Consider the following 19,451-nt stretch of genomic DNA (forward strand, 5'->3'; position numbering starts at 1 on the left):
GACTGTAGATGTGCCCCACCCTTCCTTTCGATAATTAGTGTATGGCACTTTCACACAAATACCTTACAAACGCGTCTTCCTAGTTTATACGTGTTTAGGTTCTTAATGGCGCCACGATCAACGGCAGTACACGTTGCCGTTTACTCCGGAGTCGAGGTTTATGAATGTTTCATTAAAGGAGTCTCAGTTATGCGCAGGCGGCGGGACTCATGGTTGAATGCAACACAAATACTTAAAGTAGCCGATTTTGATAAACCACAGAGGACACGCGTGTTGGAAAAAGAAGTTCAAATTGGAACACACGAAAAAGTACAAGGCGGATATGGAAAATATCAAGGTAAGTAGCAAAGTTGTCGCGTCTTATTTCGCGTATGAAGGAAACCAAATTACCGGCGAGTTTAGATATTCTGTTGCAAGACATGTACTACTATCGTTGATTAAAGATAAAAACGCGTTAATTGTTTTCATTGGACTGTTGTAAGCTAACTTACAGGCACTTGGGTACCTTATGAACGCGGTATGGATCTGGCAACTCATTATAATGTTCTTGAAATATTGGGCCCAGTCTTGAATTTTGAAATCACAGAGGATGATCCTCCTGCTCAGAAAAAGCGAGTTACGAAACCAAAACGACCTTCCACCAGAGGTAAAAGAGGTCGTAAGCCTTCTTCATTATCGAATGCTACCAATCACCAAGTTCAGGATAGCTTTGAATCCTCTCCTGCCTCACCTATGGTCGCCCCGACTACAAACAACTTATCTAGCGCTGCAGAGGAACCGACATCAGTAACACCTCTACCCCCTTCTCCGTCTACTACATTATTGTCTCCAAATGAAGTGATTCAAAAGGAAGACGAATCTAGCATTTTAGATTCTTCTTTGGATAAATATGAAGAGTCACTTTTAGATTTTTTCTTGCATCCCGAAGAAGCACGAATTCCGTCGTTTTTATATTCTCCTCCTCCTGATTTTCAAGTCAATAGTGTGATTGATGATGATGGCCACACATCTTTACACTGGGCATGCTCTATGGGGCATATTGAGATGATAAAGCTACTTTTAAGGGCTAATGCTGACATTGGTGTCTGTAATCGACTAAGTCAAACACCGTTAATGAGAAGCGTTATATTCACAAATAATTATGATTGCCAGACTTTTCAACAAGTCTTAGATTTGCTTCAATCAACTATCTACGCTGTAGACTCGTGTGGACAGTCAATTCTTCATCATGTTGTGCGTTCAACGTCAACACCTTCAAAAGTCAATGCTGCGAAATATTATTTAGATTCTGTGTTAGAAAAACTGGTCTTAATCCAGCCTTTTGAAAATGTTGTTCGTCTAGTAAATTTGCAAGATTCGAATGGTGATACCGCATTACTCATAGCAGCTAGAAATGGAGCAACGGAATGTGTCAATTCTCTTTTGAGCTATAATGCCAATCCTTCTATTCCGAATCGTCAGCGACGTACTGCTTCCGAGTATCTCGCAGAAACAGATAAAAAATCACAGGCAATAGTGCCCGCCTCGAATGGCAATTCACTACGGAACGGCTTGCCTTTCTCCTATTTCGCGCCAACGATTATAGTGCCTTCTTGTTCTTCACATGCTTTTGGTAAGGCTATACCTTCTATTTCAGAAAAATTTTCAGAACTCGCTGAGGAGTATGAAATACGTCTTCGGGAAACAGAAGATGCTTTAGCACGAGCGAATCGTTTAAAACAAGACACCCATAGCGAAATAGCACGAACTTATCAAGAACTTGCATTGTTGCAGAATAATGACCCTGATAATCTGAATACTTTAGAGCGGTTCAACATGGCAGAACAAGATAAATGTCAAAATAAGTCTTTGGAGTTGCAAGCCTGGATGGAGCGTAGACAATTGTTTGATCTAAATGAGTCAATGAAAGAAGCAAGGCTGTCTACCAGAAACTTGGAAGTTGAACCTAATGCTGATGATAAGGCTTCTTGGGATAATATTAAGCAAAAATATGGAAGCATGGATGAACGCAGTGCACTTTTGAATCGATTGAGTCTATTGCAAACTTCAAGGAAACAAATGGCATTCTATATAAGCAAGCAATACGAAGAAATGGGCATTGATGATACCGTCAATAATTACCGTCGGCTCATTGGTATGAGTTGTGGAATAAATCCAGAGGAGTTAAGTCTCGAAATTCTTGATGCCGTCGAAGAAGCCTTGGCTCGTGACAAGTGATTAAATCGTTTGGCATCATTTTTTTTCCTTTACGTTTCATGCTACTGTTATGACCATCTCTATCTATAATTTCTCGATGTTGCATCTCTTATTTATGATTAGTTTACTTTGATTTTTCGCATCCATTACTCGTTACTGGCATTCTTTTACGGTATACTTAGCGCGAACCTCCCATAATAAAGCTTATAATGTTGGTTTAAAATAGAATGTTTATAAGGCCTATTGTGTCTCCTAAATTAATGAATCTACCTTAATGTTAATTAATGTACATATCAATACGTATTGAAGAGAGTAGTAATATAGATGTTTTTATTCAGTATCGTACTGTAATCATACATGTACCTTATTTCACTTTAGTGTTTTACTATTTCTTACATTAATTGTAAGGTGATATCATATTAGCATATATTTAGCATTCGTGTCTGAAAAAAATGTATCTTTAAACTAATAAAGGAAATATAGGGATTACGGAAAAAAGGGTGAAATTTTGTTTTATTTTTTGCTAATTATTTTGTTAAAATTCTGAAAATATTTGTACGAGGGTACAGTCAGGGTATATAAATAAAAAATGGACGCATTGAAACTTCTTACTACCAATGTTAAATTCAAGCATAAACCAGTGGAGAAAGAAGTAGAAAAGAAAGAGGAATTGAGAAATGAGTTATATACTGGTGGTAAAGTGAAAATAACCGGGTCTAATCCTATAGATCCTGTGGTTGAATTTCCCGATTGCATATTCAAAGAAAATTTGGATAAACAGCATGTGGATGACTGTTCTGCCATTCAGAGGTACTCTATTCCTATTTTATCAATGAAGCGCGATCTGTTAGCTTGCGCTCCTACAGGATCGGGAAAAACAATTGCTTACCTGTTTCCTATTCTCTACTCTCTTCAGTCCCATGTTGAAGGCGGTTACAGAGCACTCATAATCGCTCCCACAAAGGATTTGTGCGAACAAATTTATAAGCAAGCGAAAAGACTTACAATTAATTCGTCTGTTCATGTGACTGAGTTGAATAAATCGAATGAAAAAATTCAGGAGAAGTCTCCTCAGTTGCGCGAAAAGTACGATATATGTATAACTACACCAATGAGACTTGTCCATGCCTTACGGAGTGGCTTAAAACTGGACAAAGTCGAATATGTGGTGATGGATGAGGCAGACCGCCTTTTTGAAGAAGGATTCGTCGAACAAACGGATGAAATTTTAAGTGCTTGTACCCACCCAAAAGTATGTAAAAGTCTTTTTTCAGCCACGCTTCCTTCTACCGTTGAAGAATTGGCTCAAACAGTAGCCCGTGATCCTCTACGTGTCATTGTTGGAACGAAGGATACCTCTAAAAGCATTGACCAAAAGCTTTTGTTTGTTGGTTCCGATACTTCCAAGGTTGTTATTTTCCGCCAAATGATAGCGAACGGTGAAATTAAGCCACGCGTTGTTATTTTTGTCCAAGACATAGAGCGTGCGAATGCTCTTTACACAGAATTAATGTTTGATGAAATACACGCTGGCGTTATACACGGTGAGCTTCCCGAGGTTAAACGAGAAGAAGTCCTTAATAAATTCCGCCATGGAGATATATGGGTACTGATAGCCACCGATCTTTTAGCAAGAGGTATCGATTTTCATGGCGTCAAAATGGTTATCAACTTTGATTTCCCTCAAAGTGTACACAGTTACATTCATCGCATTGGTCGTACGGGCCGAGCCGGTCACGCAGGAAAAGCCATCACTTTTTTCACCAAGGACGATAGTGAGTATGTGAAACTTGTCGCAGGAGTTATGAAAGCTTCTGGCTGTGAAGTTCCCGAGTGGATATTGTCGCTTCCTAAACCCTCAAAGGGAATGAAGAAGAAACTGAAGAAATCTCCACCTAAAAGAAAAAGGATAACCACTCGAGCTTCTTATGACAGACATAAAGAATTGAGAAAGAAAGAACACATTAAAAAGCTTAAGCGTGATGCTTCAATGACAAAACAGAAAGAAAAGGAGGGATCACCAAAAAATGATTAGCACTAGAGTATGAGTCAGGGTTTCTTTTCGGATTTATGTCTAGACGGTTTTATTTGATTATGCATAGCTTTTGTAACTTTTATGGAATCACGCATTTCATTCAATAGGGTTTACCGACATCGATTTCATAGTTCAACTACTTATAATATGATGCCAAAAGTTGTAGGGAAGGAAAAGCTCGCCAAATTGTGTAAAACTTTTATTTATAAAGAATTTAAAGAAGGATTCATGCTGCTTATTTGCTGTTACTATTGTAGTTCATATACGAGTGTCCGCTATTGAATGTTGCGTCCTCCTATCTCAATCATGCGCGCGAAGCTTGAGCAACTTCTAATAAGTTAATTGTTTCCTTAGTAAAAGTATAGCTTGAATCAATAGCTGTCTCAAAGTAAAATCACTAAATCATATATATGAGACACTTCCTATCCCTCCTAATTTATGTTACCCCAGCGTTGTTACTTACCACCATGATTGAGCCCGTTCCCAGATGGATATTAGTACTTGACATTTCCCATCCCCTCCTCTTTGGACAAACAGCATTGTTTTAAATATGATTTTTAGAAGCCGGGCATTTCTTAAGTTTACTTCTTCTTCCTTGAAAGGAGCTCAATTCTCCACAAGCACGGCTGCTTCTCAAGCAAAAAGTCGATTCCAACCCTATGCTCAAAAATTAGCAGGTAAGTTTTAAATGTTAGAAGAAAATGTTAACAAAATATTTAGGTGCTTTTGAACCTGCTACTTATTGGGCCTCTGTCGGTAAGGAATTGTTCCAACAAATTTACCATTCTCAAAAAATGGCCAATCCTTCCAAAGCTCATGTATGTGCTTATTGAGATATTTGATGAATTTTTGTGCTAATGATTGTAAAAAGTCTCCATTCTTATTCTGGAAAAGTCAATCTTCTGAAACATGGGGTCGTAACTTTTACTTAAGCGTTGAATTGCTTGGTATTTTTTGCGTTGGTCAAATGGTTGGCCGCAGAAAGGTCACCTCTTATGGCCATTAATTTTCTCTTTCTTTTAACTTTCCAAGTACATGGACAGCAATGAAGAGACTTGAGGTAGGAGACATCTCTTCCGTGATGACCTAGATAGGTTATAACTAATCTTTTCTTCATGCTGCTTGCAATACATTTTGTTTAAAACAATAAAAATAAAAATCATTCAATAGTTTGATAAGTATTTGGCTGGGTATCGTTCCGGTTGTCGCTAAAAACGAGTTAGTATTGGATGTATTCTGATTTTGTATTGTGTATTACACTCTCCATGGTAACTTTTTTGGAAGTGAACTCTAATTCATTACAACGGCTAAAAACAAATTTTTTTACTCTCGCTAATTAAGAATCGAATGGTTGACTCAACGTAGTGTTTCTCTGCAGATTTCGCTGCCCAGATCGGTTCTTACCTTGAAAGTGAAGAGTAGATATGTATGATTTTTTGCGCATATTTTTAAAATATTAGATATTATATAAAAATAAAAAAGAAAGTAAGCAAATGTAAAACCATACTTTGCCATCTTGATTATTTGAAGTGTAAACAAAAGCCCATAGGTGTTTATGTAAAATCCAAAAAGAAAATAAAAAAGTTTCCAACCGAGCTAGAACTGTTCTCTCTATGTCTTTATGAGTGAAATAACTTTCATTGATTTACTTGTTTTCTTTTTTCTTTAAAACCATGGAAGCGCATAAATGCTTTATTGATTCATCGCCGAAAAAGGTTATTATGTCTTTTAAACTACTAAACCCATTTTCTTAATTATACTAACATATCAATTCTTCTGTTATTTTTTTGTTTGTAATATAATCCTTTCATTTGTGCAGATGTCTTTCGTACACCCCTTCTTCTCATTTGGTTCCATTCCTTATATTCATCTTTAACTCAAAATGCAGTCCTTGTTGAGATCTAGGTTGATTCCAATCCGTTTCCAGTATCGAAGATTCGCTACTAATATTGGTAATAAATAGTTGTCTTTAGGATGAAGGATTTATTAATGTTTTGTAGTGATGCCTGCTTTACAGTCCGAGATACGGAAAAAATTGATGGAATCCATGAGAAACAAAGACAAGAAACAGACTAGCACTATAAAGGTAAGCGGTGATTGACTAATTGAAGACTCCTGTTCCTTTTTCTTGCGCGCAAGGATGTCTGACGGAACAAGTTGAAGTTTCAGTTGAAAATGGTAACTTGGAAGAATACAACCCTAACTGAGTGTATTAGTTATTTTTATCTGAAATTGAAATTGCCAACAAATCCAATCGTCCTGTAACAAATGATTCGGAGGTTACTCGACTTTTGAACAAAAGCATTAAGAAGAAGAAGCAAGCTATAGAACAATTTCTTTCAGCAAACAGAACAGATCTCTCCGATAAAGAAAAGGATGAAGTTGAAATCTTACAAAAGTTCCTTCCTCGCGACGCATAAATATCCATCGGTCATTTGACTTCCGATCCTTTTCTTGTAAATATAGATCCCCTCTTATACGAGCTTGTCAACATGATCGCTCCTTACAGTTTAGCACCCCAGAATGAACTTGCTTTGCTGACTCCATGAAGTCAATACGAAAACGCTATGCAAAAAGATAAGCGCATAGCTCTTTATGGATCTACATTGGTCTTGCTTTAGAATCTTTAGTCTATGTCTTTTTGGCTTGTTGAATATACCTACCTTTTAACAGAAGCAACTCGTCTATCATGAAGTAAAGTACATCCAGAAATGAGTTCAAACATATTCAAAAGATTGTGATAAAAAAGGGCCTACTCTTGGGTTCCAAAAGTTGCTAGTTTACTGTCACGCAAATGTGAACCCCAACAATCCTCAAGAGTGAAATAATTGTTCAGAATTCTTAGTAATAAAAACAAATTGAAAAATAAAGAATTAAAATAGAATAAGTAGCGATGGCTGACTTAATTGCTCAGCTGTATAGTATATGAATATGTACTAACGTACTATGCAAAGCCTATTTGACTAGATACATTTATTTTTCTATTTTAATGCTAGATATTCTTTTTTACTATTCTCATAAATTTAAGTATTAAATTAAAGCCGCAAGCAAGCCATTTGCTGACAAACTATCGACCGTAAAGTGGTGCTCATGTCCAACTCTGCTATAACCAACTACACCTCCCATACTAAAAACAGAAGTCAGCTGTATTTAAAACCATCAACTGCATTTATTGCCACTTGGCATTAAGTTCTCTATATAATCTTCATGATTACACGCCTTTCAAGAGCCTGTTTGAGGCGATCAGGCGCTAACCGCTGGAAAAGCGAACTGTACCATAATCCCTCGTTTTCTTCTCAATTTTCTACATCATGCATTGCTTTGCATCCAAACATTGGTCCTTTTCGATATTCACAAGCTCTTTCACGGGGTAAAGACTCGAAAAATGAAAAAGTACCTAAAAATGACAGTGAAACAAAAAAGTCGCCGTCATCAGAGAATGAGTCTTCAAAACAGAAAGAGCTTCAGTCTCATAAGCAGACCTTAAAAAAGAATCCGGAACGGAAAAAAGATGAAGAAAATACAGAAGCAATCAAAACTTTTGTTAGATCATCTTCCAGTAACGCGAAGGACGAAAAAGAACAAGCTAATGATTCTTTTAGTTTGGAAACTTCTGGAAAAAAGAAAGACACGTCTAAAAATGCTATACCAGAAGTATATCCTCAATTGCTAGCTTTACCTATCGTGCGAAGGCCATTGTTCCCGGGCTTTTACAAAGCAATTGTCACTAAGGATCCTTCTGTTTCAGAGGCCATCAAGGAATTAATAAAGAAAAGGCAACCCTATATTGGTGCTTTCCTTCACAAGGACGAAAATGCAGATACCGATGTAATTACAGATGTAAACCAAGTTTATCCGGTCGGTGTTTTTGCTCAAATTACAAGTATTTTTCCTACAAAAAATGCGGGTGAAACAGCCTTAACAGCTGTTCTTTATCCCCATAGACGTATACGCATCACAGAATTAATGCCTCCTAAGGTTCACATCACTCCTAGCGCTGACTCCAAAGAGCTCAAACAAGCAGACGGGTCCGAAGAATTAACTACTGCTGACAATAGCAAAGGTGATTCTAAATTGGAAAGTACAGCTTCCATGTTACAGGACTATAATGTTTCTGTGGTGAATGTCGAAAATATTCACAATCTTCCTTTCAATCGCCAAAATCCAGTAATAAAAGCACTCACTGGCGAAATTATGAGCACTTTTAAAGAGATTGCGACCTTAAGTCATATTTTCCGTGAACAAATTGCCAATTTTTCGATTTCAACAGGAACAAACAATGTTTTTGATGAACCTGCTAGATTGGCGGACTTTACTGCTGCGGTTTGCTCTACTGCTCTTCAGGACTTACAAGGTGTCTTGGAAGCTCAGAATATTGAAGAGCGATTAGAAAAAGCTTTAATAATTCTAAAGCAAGAACTTATTAATGCTCAACTGCAAAGTAAGATTAGCAGAGATGTTGAACAAAAACTGTCTCAGCGCCAGAAAGAATTTATATTAATGGAGCAAATGAAGGGAATAAAGAGAGAACTCGGCCATGATGACCCTAAAGAGGCATTACTCAATGAATTCAGAAGAAGAGCCGAGGAGACAGAAATGCCTGAACATGTGAATAAAGTTTTTAAGGAAGAGCTTTCTAAATTTCAACATCTAGAACCAATGGCTGCTGAGTACAATGTTACTCGCAATTATTTAGACTGGATAACTCAATTACCATGGGGTAAAAAGTCTTCGGAAAACTTCAACATTCAATACGCTAGGGATATATTGGATAGGGATCATTATGGTTTAAAAGACGTGAAAGACCGCATTCTCGAACTTGTTGCAGTCGGAAAATTAAGAGGTACCATGCAAGGAAGAATTATTTGCCTAGTAGGGCCTCCTGGTGTCGGTAAAACATCTGTTGGTAAATCAATTGCTTCTGCATTGAATCGAGAATTCTTTAGATTTAGTGTTGGTGGCTTAACCGACGTTGCTGAAATTAAAGGACACCGTCGTACTTATATTGGGGCGATGCCTGGCAAGGTAGTACAAGCTTTGAAGAAGGTACAAACCGAAAATCCCTTAATTTTAATTGATGAAATCGATAAAGTTGGAAAAAGTCATCAAGGAGATCCACATAGTGCTTTACTTGAGCTTTTAGACTCTGAGCAAAATTCGGCTTTTTTGGACCATTATATGGATATGACTTTAGACGCCTCCTCAGTTTTGTTCGTTTGCACTGCCAATACTGTAGATACAATACCTCCTCCTTTGCTAGATCGAATGGAACTTATTGAAGTATCAGGTTATGTGGAGGCAGAAAAGCTTCACATTGCTAGAGATTATTTAATTCCCCAAACGAAGAAAAATTGCGGATTGAAGGATGCAAACGTAACAATGTCTGACAATGCGATTAGAGGCTTAATTCAATTTTACTGTCACGAAAGCGGCGTACGGAACCTAAAGAAATCCATTGAAAAAATATTCCGGAAAACTTCATTTCAAATTGTCCAGAATATTGGAGATAAGAAGGAAGGCCCTGTTAAAGAAGCACAAGAAAGTTCAACCAATAAAGAGCACGATGAAGCAGGAAGTACAGACCAAACTGCTGATAGTTCATCTGTTGTTCCCCTTGATGTACCAAACGAAATTAAGGTTGATATAGACGAAAAGGATTTGATTGACTATCTTGGCCCTCCAATACACACCTCACCTCGTCTTTATGATAGGACGCCAAACGGTGTAGTTATGGGTTTAGCTTGGACTCCAATGGGTGGTGTTCCATTGTACGTTGAAACTATAGTTAAAAACAACTTGTCTGCTGCTTCTGCTCCTTCGTTAGAAAGAACTGGCCAACTTGGTGATGTTATGAAAGAATCTTCAGAGTTATCCTACTCCTTCTGTAAAAGCTTCTTATCTAAGAATTTCCCAAAAAATAGGTTTTTTGAACATGCTCGTTTGCATATGCACTGTCCAGAAGGATCTATATCAAAAGATGGCCCGTCTGCTGGTATTACCATGGCTACCTCATTACTATCTTTAGCCTTAAGCACGCCTGTACCCGCTACTACTGCAATGACAGGTGAGCTAACCTTAACTGGCAAAGTTCTTCGGATCGGTGGTTTGAGAGAGAAAGCTGTTGCAGCCAAGTTATCGGGTATAAAAGAAATTTTATTTCCAAAAGGTAATATAGCCGATTGGGAACAACTTCCTGATTATGTCAAGGAAGGCTTAAGAGGTGTTCCTGTTGAATGGTATGACGATGTATTTAAGAAGATTTTCCCTCATGTCAACATTGAGGAATGTAACAATCTTTGGCCTACTTTAATGACTAGTGCTTCTAGTCAAAAGTAGTCCTCATTTTTTGTACAAAGACGATGTTCTTGTCATTTTATATAGCTTACGAACTTTTATTTCCTTTGTTTACTGTTCATGAATAGAGATAGTAATGCTAATGATCCAAACTTTGCGGAGTCGAAAGAATATTATAATGTAAATTCTATTTTTTTGATCTTGTTCCTTACGTGCTGTTTTTACGGTAGAAGACTGTTCCATTATTTGCAGATTGTTGAACGCTCTTCGCTTGACCAACCAAAGACTCGACCAAGTTAACTCGTAATGTTATAGAGTCTTTACCAATTAGCTTATTAACTTTGAAATAGTCATCGATTACAGATTTGTTTGAGAAAATCCAAATTTTCAAACAAGGCTTACTTTACACTAACACCCTGAATTCAACCTAATATTTTAGAGGTATTGTATTAAAATATTTGCTGTATAAAGCCAAAAGAAGGAAAGTATAACTTATTGGATAGCTTCAAAAGCACCTTGAAGCATAATTGCTTTACTGTAAACAACCTTGCACCGTAAATAATAAGAATCCAATGGGTTTATTAACTATACTGCGAAAGCAGAAGTGGAAAGAAAAAGAGGCTAGAGTCTTATTGCTGTATGAATTTGTTAAGCAGTAAAAATAATAAAAAAGACCAAAGACTGACCATCTACTAAGAGGTTTAGACAATGCAGGCAAAACGACTATCCTAAAGCGCCTTTTAAACGAAAACGTATTTTAAACCGAGATTTGCTCCTTAATTTTAACTAAATATTTAGACAATTACGGTGTCCCCTACGTTTGGTTTTCAAATACGTACTATAAATGTAGAAGGGCTGCATTTGACAATCTGTAAGTCGGTTAGAATACTGAAAAACCTAGGTTTTCTAATATAGCAGGGGATATAGGAGGTCAGAAAACGCTACGAAGTTTTTGGAAAAATTATTTTGAGTCAACAGAGGCCATTGTTTGGGTCGTAGATAGCCTTGATGAATCAAGGTTACTAGAATGCAAACATCAATTACATGAACTTTTGTTAGAAGAAGTAAGCTATCATTTGGTTGACGAGAAGCTAAATATTTTCTAAGAAATTACTAAATATAAGCCTGTTAATTCTGGCTAATAAATCCGATGCTGCTGGCTCTTTGGACGCCAAGACAATTGAGCAAGTATGCTGCATCTTCATTTCCTTGTCTTGCTAACTTCGTTTAAAGCTATTACATTTAGATGAACTGAAATCCAGACACTACTGTATTCTTTCAGTTTCTGCTATAACTGGTGACGGTATTCAGGAAGCTATAAATTGGTTAGCTTCTGATTTAAGAGAAAGTAAAATGGGCATTCTATCAAATTGATAAAAGCCAAGAAACTCAACTCACCTATGGTGCTTTCACTGTTAAAGTAGAAGTCGTTGCTTCTTTGAGAATGACTAGACGATGTTTCCTGACTTATCGAAAAGATCTTGGCTATATTTCTTCAGAAAGTCAGTTATTATGATAATGAAACCAATCATTCTTACATTCTACCTGCGACCCATTTTTTCAACATATCGCTTCGTCTTTTTTCTCCTGTAGCCCAACGCAACAATACACCTCGAGGAACAAATGCAACCTTATCAACTATAACTTTGTGCGTTACCAAAACGGTAGAAACTATAGTTGGGACAAGACTTGTAAGTCTTTGCATATTACTGACTTCAACTAGCAACGTAAATTGATCCGCTGCCTTGAAAGCCATACTGTTCTTTGTTAATCAAAAAGTTTCTTTAAAATTTGACTTACCATCCTTCTCTACAAATGTTAGGATGTACTTGTTCAACCGTTTCTTCGATGTCCGAGGCAAAATGGTTCAAACCGTTCTGTTCGAATGTGTTCCAAATTGCGCCCAAAACGTATAGTATTTTTGAAAATTTCTCAGAACTCTCCGAATCCAACGATTTAGGATGAATAAACCCTAAATATCCAGATCTGAAATGCTGTTTCTTTAAGTTTTCTTCAGTAAGTAATTCAGATCCGACATTCCGTTGATCAAAAGCGCAATACGACCCGCGCCTTGCAGCAATCCAAACTTCTCCCACTTCTCCTTCATTACAAATGCGTTTCGATTCAGGATGAACTACACAAACATCGTTATGCAAACAATTCTGTCAATGGTTAGTAACTTCATACAACTATTCCAATCAACTTACAGCCCCCAAACCATATATAGTAATTCCTTTCTTATGGTTGTTGCTTTTCGATGTAATGAATCCCTTTTTTAAATCATTAGTGTCAAAATCGCCTTTCATATCATTAATGCCTTGTTCATCACACCAGCAAATTAATGGGTTGAGTGGGTGACAATAAGCAAGTTTTATCATTTCAGTTTTAAGATTTAATCGAAACATATTATCAATAATTGTTGTCACTGATAATGTTAGCATAAGGACTAATCTTAAGTCTTACCTTTTGAAGTTTCAGGCTTTTCGTAACAAGGAACAATAATACATTTTATCATATCGTTTAATCCTTCGTATTCACAGATTTCAGTTTTCTCGAGAGTATTTAAAAGATAGTTCAAAGGCAAGACAGCTTTTGATACACGCTTTTCTAACATTGTTTGAAGAGTGTTATTTTCACGGCAGTGACTGCCAGAGCCATTCACAAGGACCGTCGGTAAACCTGGAATTATTAGTTCGAGAAATTGCATTCAATTGTTTACCTGTGTATACGCCCAAAAGTGCTGTATGAAGCAAGCCAATCCCTGACCCAAACTCAATACCACCTAGAAGAGAAGAATCGTTATCATCAAGAATAAATTCCTTTTGCTCTCGACAATAATGCAACAAATCAAAGTGTGAAAAATTAACGGAGAAAGTAGAGCCATCAGTCAGTCTGCTGACAGCTACCAAAACAACCTTTTCCTTGTTATTTTGTTCTTTCGCTATCTTTGAAACTAACTTTTTTAATGGTCTCTTTGCCGCAGGCAGGTAATTCGTATTGTATATCTTGGGAACCTTCACTCGTTTTTCGTTACACACTTGCTGTAAGTGATGAAAACTATCACGAGATTTAATATTAATGAAAGTGCCATCGTCGAGTAGAATACAATTAGCACGGAACTGATCGCACAAAAGTATAATTTCTTCGATATCCTTTATGACATGATTTACAGAGTGTATTTGTAAAGGAATAGCACATATCCCCAGAAAAAAACATCCATAGAGGGCAACCACAAATTCATAAGGATCATTATACACTAGCAAAGCGTATTGTTTTCGCCTAATTTTGATAGTCGTTTGCATATACTCAATCAAAGAAGCAACTTTGTTTTCAAACGCTTTCCAACTTATGTTAATACTTTGTTTGAGAACAGGTTCGCAAACAACAAAGGAAAGACCATCCGATGACTTTGATGTTCTATTTTTGAAAAAATCCAATATCGTAAAATAGTTGAGTAAGTGATCAGTAGCTCTACTCAGTATATGATTTGGTTTAGAACAAGTCATAAATTGCTTATTCCGATTTTCTAAGAAACTTATCCTTTCAATTTCTAGTTCTTTGGACCATATGCATTTTGTAACAGCCGCATTAGAAATAACGCCAGGAAGTGTAGTCTCTAAAAAAAACCTGTAATAATTTACCGGTAGTGTGCCAGATAGAAAAGAAACTTTGCAATTTTCCGGACTAATTGTCTGACTTTCAGAACAACGAGTTCTGGGGAGCGATTTAGACGGGGTTATTAAAACGCATAAAACATCTATACCAAACACAGTTTTCATGATGTTGTGAGTACTTTCTGCAATGTTACTCAAAGAATCCGTTAAAGAATAATCATCTTCAATCGTGTTCAAAAGATGAACATAAGATTGTTTTAGCAAAGGACTCTCAAGTATTATCACTGGATGAGCATAATCGTTTATTCTCAGGTCAATAACAACCCCATCAAAAATCCAAGGAATAAGATTGATCAATGTTTTAATCAAATAGAAAGAATGGTATGTTCTGCTTTCTATACTTACCAGACCCTCTTCTAGGACCTGCTTGCTTAGCTGGAGTTGCTCGTTTTCATAACCAAGAATAAATATTTTCTTATTATACAAAAATCCTTTAAGCCCAGAGTCAAGGAAAACATCGCTAGCTTGGCCAGAGTCGATGCTTACTTTATGTGAGGCATCTGACGCATTCCCTTCTTCCAAATAAATAGGAAGACAATCCGAATAAACCCATAAATTACCAATTTTTCCTTCCTCGCATATTTCTTGAGTTGGATTGCTAACTATGGCAACTGAAGACTCTGGAATCGGATACCAAAAAGGAGATAAGCAAAGTACATCGTTTGTGGAATACTTTCCTATATCGAGAAAAGGAATAATGTCGACCAATCCTTTCTCAATAGATTCGCGCAGGACAAGTATTTCTTGGTGCGAGTCGTTCTCTTCAGTTGTTTCCATATGTTGCTCGTTAGAATTAATCATCCAATCTTTGAATGAGACTGGAATCCCTCCAAACTTTTGCAGGCAAAGTAGAGGAGAAATCACCTCTTTTGAATTCGTATTACCTAAAGGATATAGCCACCTGTCCGACGCGATCATCTTAAATTCTGGGTCGACAACCGTACATTCCACCATGCAGAGCTTAAGATTCGAAAGATCAGGAATGTAATTTTTCTTGTAATGTAGTGTAGGCAGTGGATCTTCTTGGTAATTATAAATTGTTTGCTTTAAGCTTGCATAATCGAAAAGCGCATGGCTAACCCGATACTTACTTAAAATGTATACCAATAAACCCGGCGTTTGTAACACTTCCGTTTCACAAAAAATCGTTTGATACCCAGAAAACAAGGCATTGAAGACGCCCATAATGAGACCTAGCATATTATACGGCTGGAAGTTGGTCATAAAATTATCTTCAGCAGATTGCAAATCGACAGATGCGCATTTCTGTCGACTTGCAGGGTGGGTTATTATCGAGGAAGTGAGACATTTCACTTGGTTCATAATAGTATGATGTTTATAAATTGCTTTCGTGGGATGTGATGGTGACTCAAATATATAGTCAATGAGAGCGACATCCTGAGGAGACGGCTTAAAAGTTAACTGAGAATTCACTTCGAGCTTGTAATGAATGAAATCAGTGGATTTCCACCATTCAATTTCATCTTTGCTTCCTAATTCAGAATCCTTCACAAAAATTCGGAAAGTAGATTCGGTAGTAAAAGCAACTTTGACTTTCTCATTTTTTACAACACACGCTAGTTGATGCAACGACAAGGATGGATGAACTGGGAGAACGATGAGACCCAGAAGGAGGCAACCAAATAAGCTTATAAGGTATTCAGCCAATTCGAGTTTTCGATAGTACAGGATCACCTTCGTACCTGGTAATAAGCCAACTTGCTTTTTCACAACCTTTGCAAACCGAGAAACCTTATTAGTGAATTTTTCCCAGGAGAATTGTGATATTTCTCTTCCTTTCTTGTCCAAAAAAATGTGGGCAACAGCTTTTGGGCTAATATGACTACGATAAGAAAGGACATCGGTAATCGTTTGGAAATTCATCATTGAATAGGAGGGATTTTTAGGATCATTAATTTCAAACTTCGCTTTTCTTTGAACAGTGTACTGTAAATGAGGATTCTGCTTCGTAGAGAAAATGTCCTTAACCAGCTTTCGCGAAATTTTTTTCGTCAATGCAAACTTTTTGAAACGAATCTCTTCTTCATCAATTTTCAAGATAAGATTCATTTGATTTTTGTTGAATTGATTCATGACATCTTGGGATTTTGAATTTACAGTTGGATGAATCTTTATGTTTTCAATTTTTTTTGTGAATTGAATGGTTATGTTTTCGTTTAACTAGACAGGAGTTAGACAAAGATTAGAAGCCAAGTATACCTTTTGAGAAACTGTATTGTTTGCCGACTGTAGTAATTTCGATAGTTCAAACGGTTTTTCTTCTTCTTTTTCTTCTTCTTCGACAAATGCATCCTCAATTGCATATAAAGGAGTTTTCTTATGAAATGCAAACAGATTTTTGAAGCTCATATTGGTATAACTTTCGTGTAGGAACAATCTCTGTTATGCATAAGTGTTGTATATTTTGTAAACAAACAATTCACGTGGGCTATGCAGTGCACTTTTTTTGCAAGCAATCGCTTTAAAGACAACTTGTAATAAACTTATTGATTAAATAAAACATCAACAAATCATAACAAGCAGCCATATAATGCTTATAACTTGGATGGTAACAAAAAAAACAAAACAGCACCGACTTAATTTGAATGTAAATAGCAGTAAATATAACCTCAAGTGAAATTAAACTTTCAGCTTGTTACACGTTTACTATGAACCACCGAGATATAGACGGTTTTATAGGAACAGTTTGTATAAAAGGCAAGAAAACTAGGAACAAGTCGAAAACCGGCTTTTCTCTTTCAATGAATTCATGTACAACCTTTTAAAGGAGTAACTGTTAGCTATTAACATACAAAAATCTAGCGACGAAAAGTGAGATGAAATTTACTGAAACAAGTCTGTTGATAGTAACAAGCTGTCAATATGCGCAAAAATTAGAATTGTAGAGAAATGCAAAAACTAGATTGCATCTACCAGGGATCGAACCTGGGACCGTCTGCGAACATATCATGTAAAGCAGAAATCATAACCACTAGACTACAGATGCTTTACGACAATAGCTATTTGTTAAGTGTATATAAGAAAAAACAAATCTGTATTTTGTGCATTCATATAAATGCGTTGGTTGACGAACCGCATACAATGGAATGTAAATAAACATGAATGCAATTAGCTAAGGATAGAATAAAAATTATTCTTTTGAATTTGAATTTGAAATCTCCTACAAGTAAGTGCTGTATTGAAGCTAAGAAAAGATATTATTGAATAGTGTCCTCAATGAACATCTTACAACGTTTCTATAAGTGAAGTGCGAAAGCAAAAGGCGCTTGAAATTTAATTTGTGTTCCTTTGTTATTAGGAAAGCAAGGAAGAGCATAATGTCAATTTTTTTAGTTGGTTCTTTATGCTTTCGTATTTTCTTCCTTTGTAAATAGTACGCTGTCTGAGCCGATTAACAGATGCAAGGGATACCTGAATTGCTGACTTGTATTAACTTACACTAAATACATCATCTACTTCGTTGACTTACTTTACTTTACACTGGCTTACTGGTTTTAAATATGGTAAACAAAGAAGCAACATACAAAGTATTTCTACAGCAACAAGGAGAAGCTATAGTTTAATATTATTTACTACTTAAATTCTAAAACGTTTTTAATTTTGATGTTTCATTGCAGGCTAAATTACTTGGAGAATCGTACCATTTCTAAGATATCGCAGTCTTGCACACACTTAAAATAACGACGCGCCAGTCTTCCCTCCAACCACCACCTCCTTTCCAAAAGAGTATTCTTTTTTAAATTACCTGAATCGATATTCTTTGGTCTTTTCATTGATTCAGGATTTTCTTTCTTTTTAGAACCACTTCTTTCGGTCGTTCAACCTGATTCTTGTCAAGAAAGATATAACTAAAGAACTCGTTACCTATCACATTTACAGTATAGTAAACGCATTATAGAATTCCCGTTACTCCCCTATTTGAAAACTAATAGACCATGGCCGCCTCAGCCTCTGCTATAAATCAAGATCAAGAGTTATCCCGCCGTTTGCACGGAAAAGACGGTGAAAACAAAACCGGACTTTCTGCTATTGCTTCTAAAGATATTGAGGAACAAAAGAAGAAGCTTTCGGAATACTTTCAATTCTGGGATAAGGGCTACGATGATGAATCTCAAGGTGACCGCGATATCCGTGTAAATGACTATAAGAAATTGGTTAACAACTACTATGACTTGGCTACTGATTTGTATGAATATGGCTGGTGTCAAAGCTTCCATTTCTCTCGCTTCTATAAAGGAGAAGCTTTTGCTCAAAGTATTGCACGACATGAGCATTATTTAGCTCATCGTATGGGAATCACCCATAATTCTCGCGTTTTGGACGTGGGTTGCGGTGTTGGTGGTCCTGCTCGAGAAATTACTGAGTTTACTGGATGTAATATGGTGGGGTTAAACAATAATGATTATCAAATTTCTCGTGCCGTTAATTATGCAGCTAAACGTAATCTTGACAAGAAGCAGGTTTTCGTGAAGGGCGATTTTATGAAGATGCCTTTTGATGACAACACGTTCGACTTTGTCTATGCCATCGAAGCTACCGTTCACGCTCCAAGTTTGGAAGGTGTTTACAGTGAAATCTTCCGTGTTCTTAAACCAGGTGGTGTTTTCGGTGTATATGAGTGGGTCATGTCTGATGACTATGATAGCACTAATCCTGAACACCGTAGAATTGCTTATAATATTGAAATTGGTGATGGTATTCCCCAAATGGTACGCAAATCCGATGCTTTGGAAGCATTTAAGAAGTCTGGTTTTGAGGTTCTTGACCAGGAGGACTTGGCTGAAAATGACAACCTTGAGTTACCTTGGTATTATCCTATCACAGGTGACGTTACCAAATCCCAGAATGTATGGGATTTTATAACCGTTTTCCGTACAACCACTTTGGGTAAGTTTATTACCCGTCATAGCGTCAAGGTTTTAGAACGGTTAGGTATGGTTAGCAAAGGTACTAGCGAGGTGAGTGATACCCTTGCGATTGCACAAGAGGGTTTAATTGAGGGTGGTGAAAAGAAGTTGTTTACTCCCATGTTTTTAATGATTGGTAAGAAACCAGAAAAGGCTTAAGAAGCTTAATTTTACTATTCATAAATAATGCGTCTGACAAATCATGAAACGCTGTACACCCTTTATATCAGTTATACCAAAATAGACCTGATTAATATACATCATTAGTTGCTTTGCACTTGTATAGTTATCATTGCTTTTTCTTTTTTCTTTCAACGTGTAATT

At 36.7% G+C, this 19,451-nt stretch overlaps 8 protein-coding genes and 1 non-coding gene across 9 annotated transcripts; 7 read left to right on the forward strand and 2 right to left on the reverse strand.

Annotated features, from left to right (window-relative positions):
• Positions 1 to 105: 105 nt before the first annotated feature.
• Positions 106 to 2,217, forward strand: res2 (MBF transcription factor complex subunit Res2; the record flags this gene model as incomplete). The annotated part of the gene is made up of 2 exons (XM_056180331.1): positions 106 to 337; positions 494 to 2,217. 2 exons carry the CDS (start codon positions 106 to 108, stop codon positions 2,215 to 2,217), a joined length of 1,956 nt encoding a protein of 651 aa, XP_056034961.1.
• A 568-nt stretch (positions 2,218 to 2,785) lies between these two features.
• Positions 2,786 to 4,231, forward strand: rok1 (ATP-dependent RNA helicase Rok1; the record flags this gene model as incomplete). Its single annotated transcript, XM_056180332.1, has 1 exon — positions 2,786 to 4,231. The coding sequence occupies one exon, from the start codon at positions 2,786 to 2,788 to the stop codon at positions 4,229 to 4,231; it is 1,446 nt and encodes a 481-aa protein (XP_056034962.1).
• A 550-nt stretch (positions 4,232 to 4,781) lies between these two features.
• On the forward strand, positions 4,782 to 5,237 carry atp20 (F1-FO ATP synthase subunit G; the record flags this gene model as incomplete). The annotated part of the gene is made up of 3 exons (XM_056180333.1): positions 4,782 to 4,908; positions 4,952 to 5,049; positions 5,103 to 5,237. 3 exons carry the CDS (start codon positions 4,782 to 4,784, stop codon positions 5,235 to 5,237), a joined length of 360 nt encoding a protein of 119 aa, XP_056036023.1.
• An 876-nt stretch (positions 5,238 to 6,113) lies between these two features.
• Positions 6,114 to 6,651, forward strand: aim41 (mitochondrial aspartyl/glutamyl-tRNA amidotransferase subunit B-related Aim41; the record flags this gene model as incomplete). The annotated part of the gene is made up of 3 exons (XM_056180334.1): positions 6,114 to 6,183; positions 6,232 to 6,317; positions 6,448 to 6,651. The coding sequence occupies 3 exons, from the start codon at positions 6,114 to 6,116 to the stop codon at positions 6,649 to 6,651; spliced, it is 360 nt and encodes a 119-aa protein (XP_056036010.1).
• Positions 6,652 to 7,438: 787 nt separating this feature from the next.
• Positions 7,439 to 10,567, forward strand: lon1 (mitochondrial matrix Lon protease; the record flags this gene model as incomplete). Its single annotated transcript, XM_056180335.1, has 1 exon — positions 7,439 to 10,567. The coding sequence occupies one exon, from the start codon at positions 7,439 to 7,441 to the stop codon at positions 10,565 to 10,567; it is 3,129 nt and encodes a 1,042-aa protein (XP_056036423.1).
• A 530-nt stretch (positions 10,568 to 11,097) lies between these two features.
• Positions 11,098 to 11,899, forward strand: alp41 (GTP-binding protein involved in beta-tubulin folding Alp41; the record flags this gene model as incomplete). The annotated part of the gene is made up of 6 exons (XM_056180336.1): positions 11,098 to 11,162; positions 11,223 to 11,277; positions 11,324 to 11,396; positions 11,444 to 11,589; positions 11,633 to 11,713; positions 11,759 to 11,899. The coding sequence occupies 6 exons, from the start codon at positions 11,098 to 11,100 to the stop codon at positions 11,897 to 11,899; spliced, it is 561 nt and encodes a 186-aa protein (XP_056036270.1).
• A 74-nt stretch (positions 11,900 to 11,973) lies between these two features.
• On the reverse strand, positions 11,974 to 16,569 carry mug62 (acetyl-CoA biosynthesis protein; the record flags this gene model as incomplete). The annotated part of the gene is made up of 7 exons (XM_056180337.1): positions 11,974 to 12,010; positions 12,064 to 12,282; positions 12,326 to 12,687; positions 12,733 to 12,950; positions 12,989 to 13,204; positions 13,245 to 16,380; positions 16,420 to 16,569. 7 exons carry the CDS (start codon positions 16,567 to 16,569, stop codon positions 11,974 to 11,976), a joined length of 4,338 nt encoding a protein of 1,445 aa, XP_056036428.1.
• Positions 16,570 to 17,124: 555 nt separating this feature from the next.
• On the reverse strand, positions 17,125 to 17,206 carry SOMG_20068. Its single transcript is given in 2 exon segments — positions 17,125 to 17,160; positions 17,170 to 17,206. It is a non-coding gene; the product is annotated as a tRNA-Val (tRNA).
• Positions 17,207 to 18,155: 949 nt separating this feature from the next.
• On the forward strand, positions 18,156 to 19,286 carry erg6 (sterol 24-C-methyltransferase Erg6; the record flags this gene model as incomplete). The annotated part of the gene is made up of 1 exon (XM_056180338.1): positions 18,156 to 19,286. One exon carries the CDS (start codon positions 18,156 to 18,158, stop codon positions 19,284 to 19,286), a length of 1,131 nt encoding a protein of 376 aa, XP_056036427.1.
• Positions 19,287 to 19,451: the final 165 nt, after the last annotated feature.

The sequence above is a fragment of the Schizosaccharomyces osmophilus genome, chromosome 1 (genome assembly GCF_027921745.1).
Source record: "Schizosaccharomyces osmophilus chromosome 1, complete sequence".
NCBI lineage: Eukaryota > Fungi > Ascomycota > Schizosaccharomycetes > Schizosaccharomycetales > Schizosaccharomycetaceae > Schizosaccharomyces > Schizosaccharomyces osmophilus.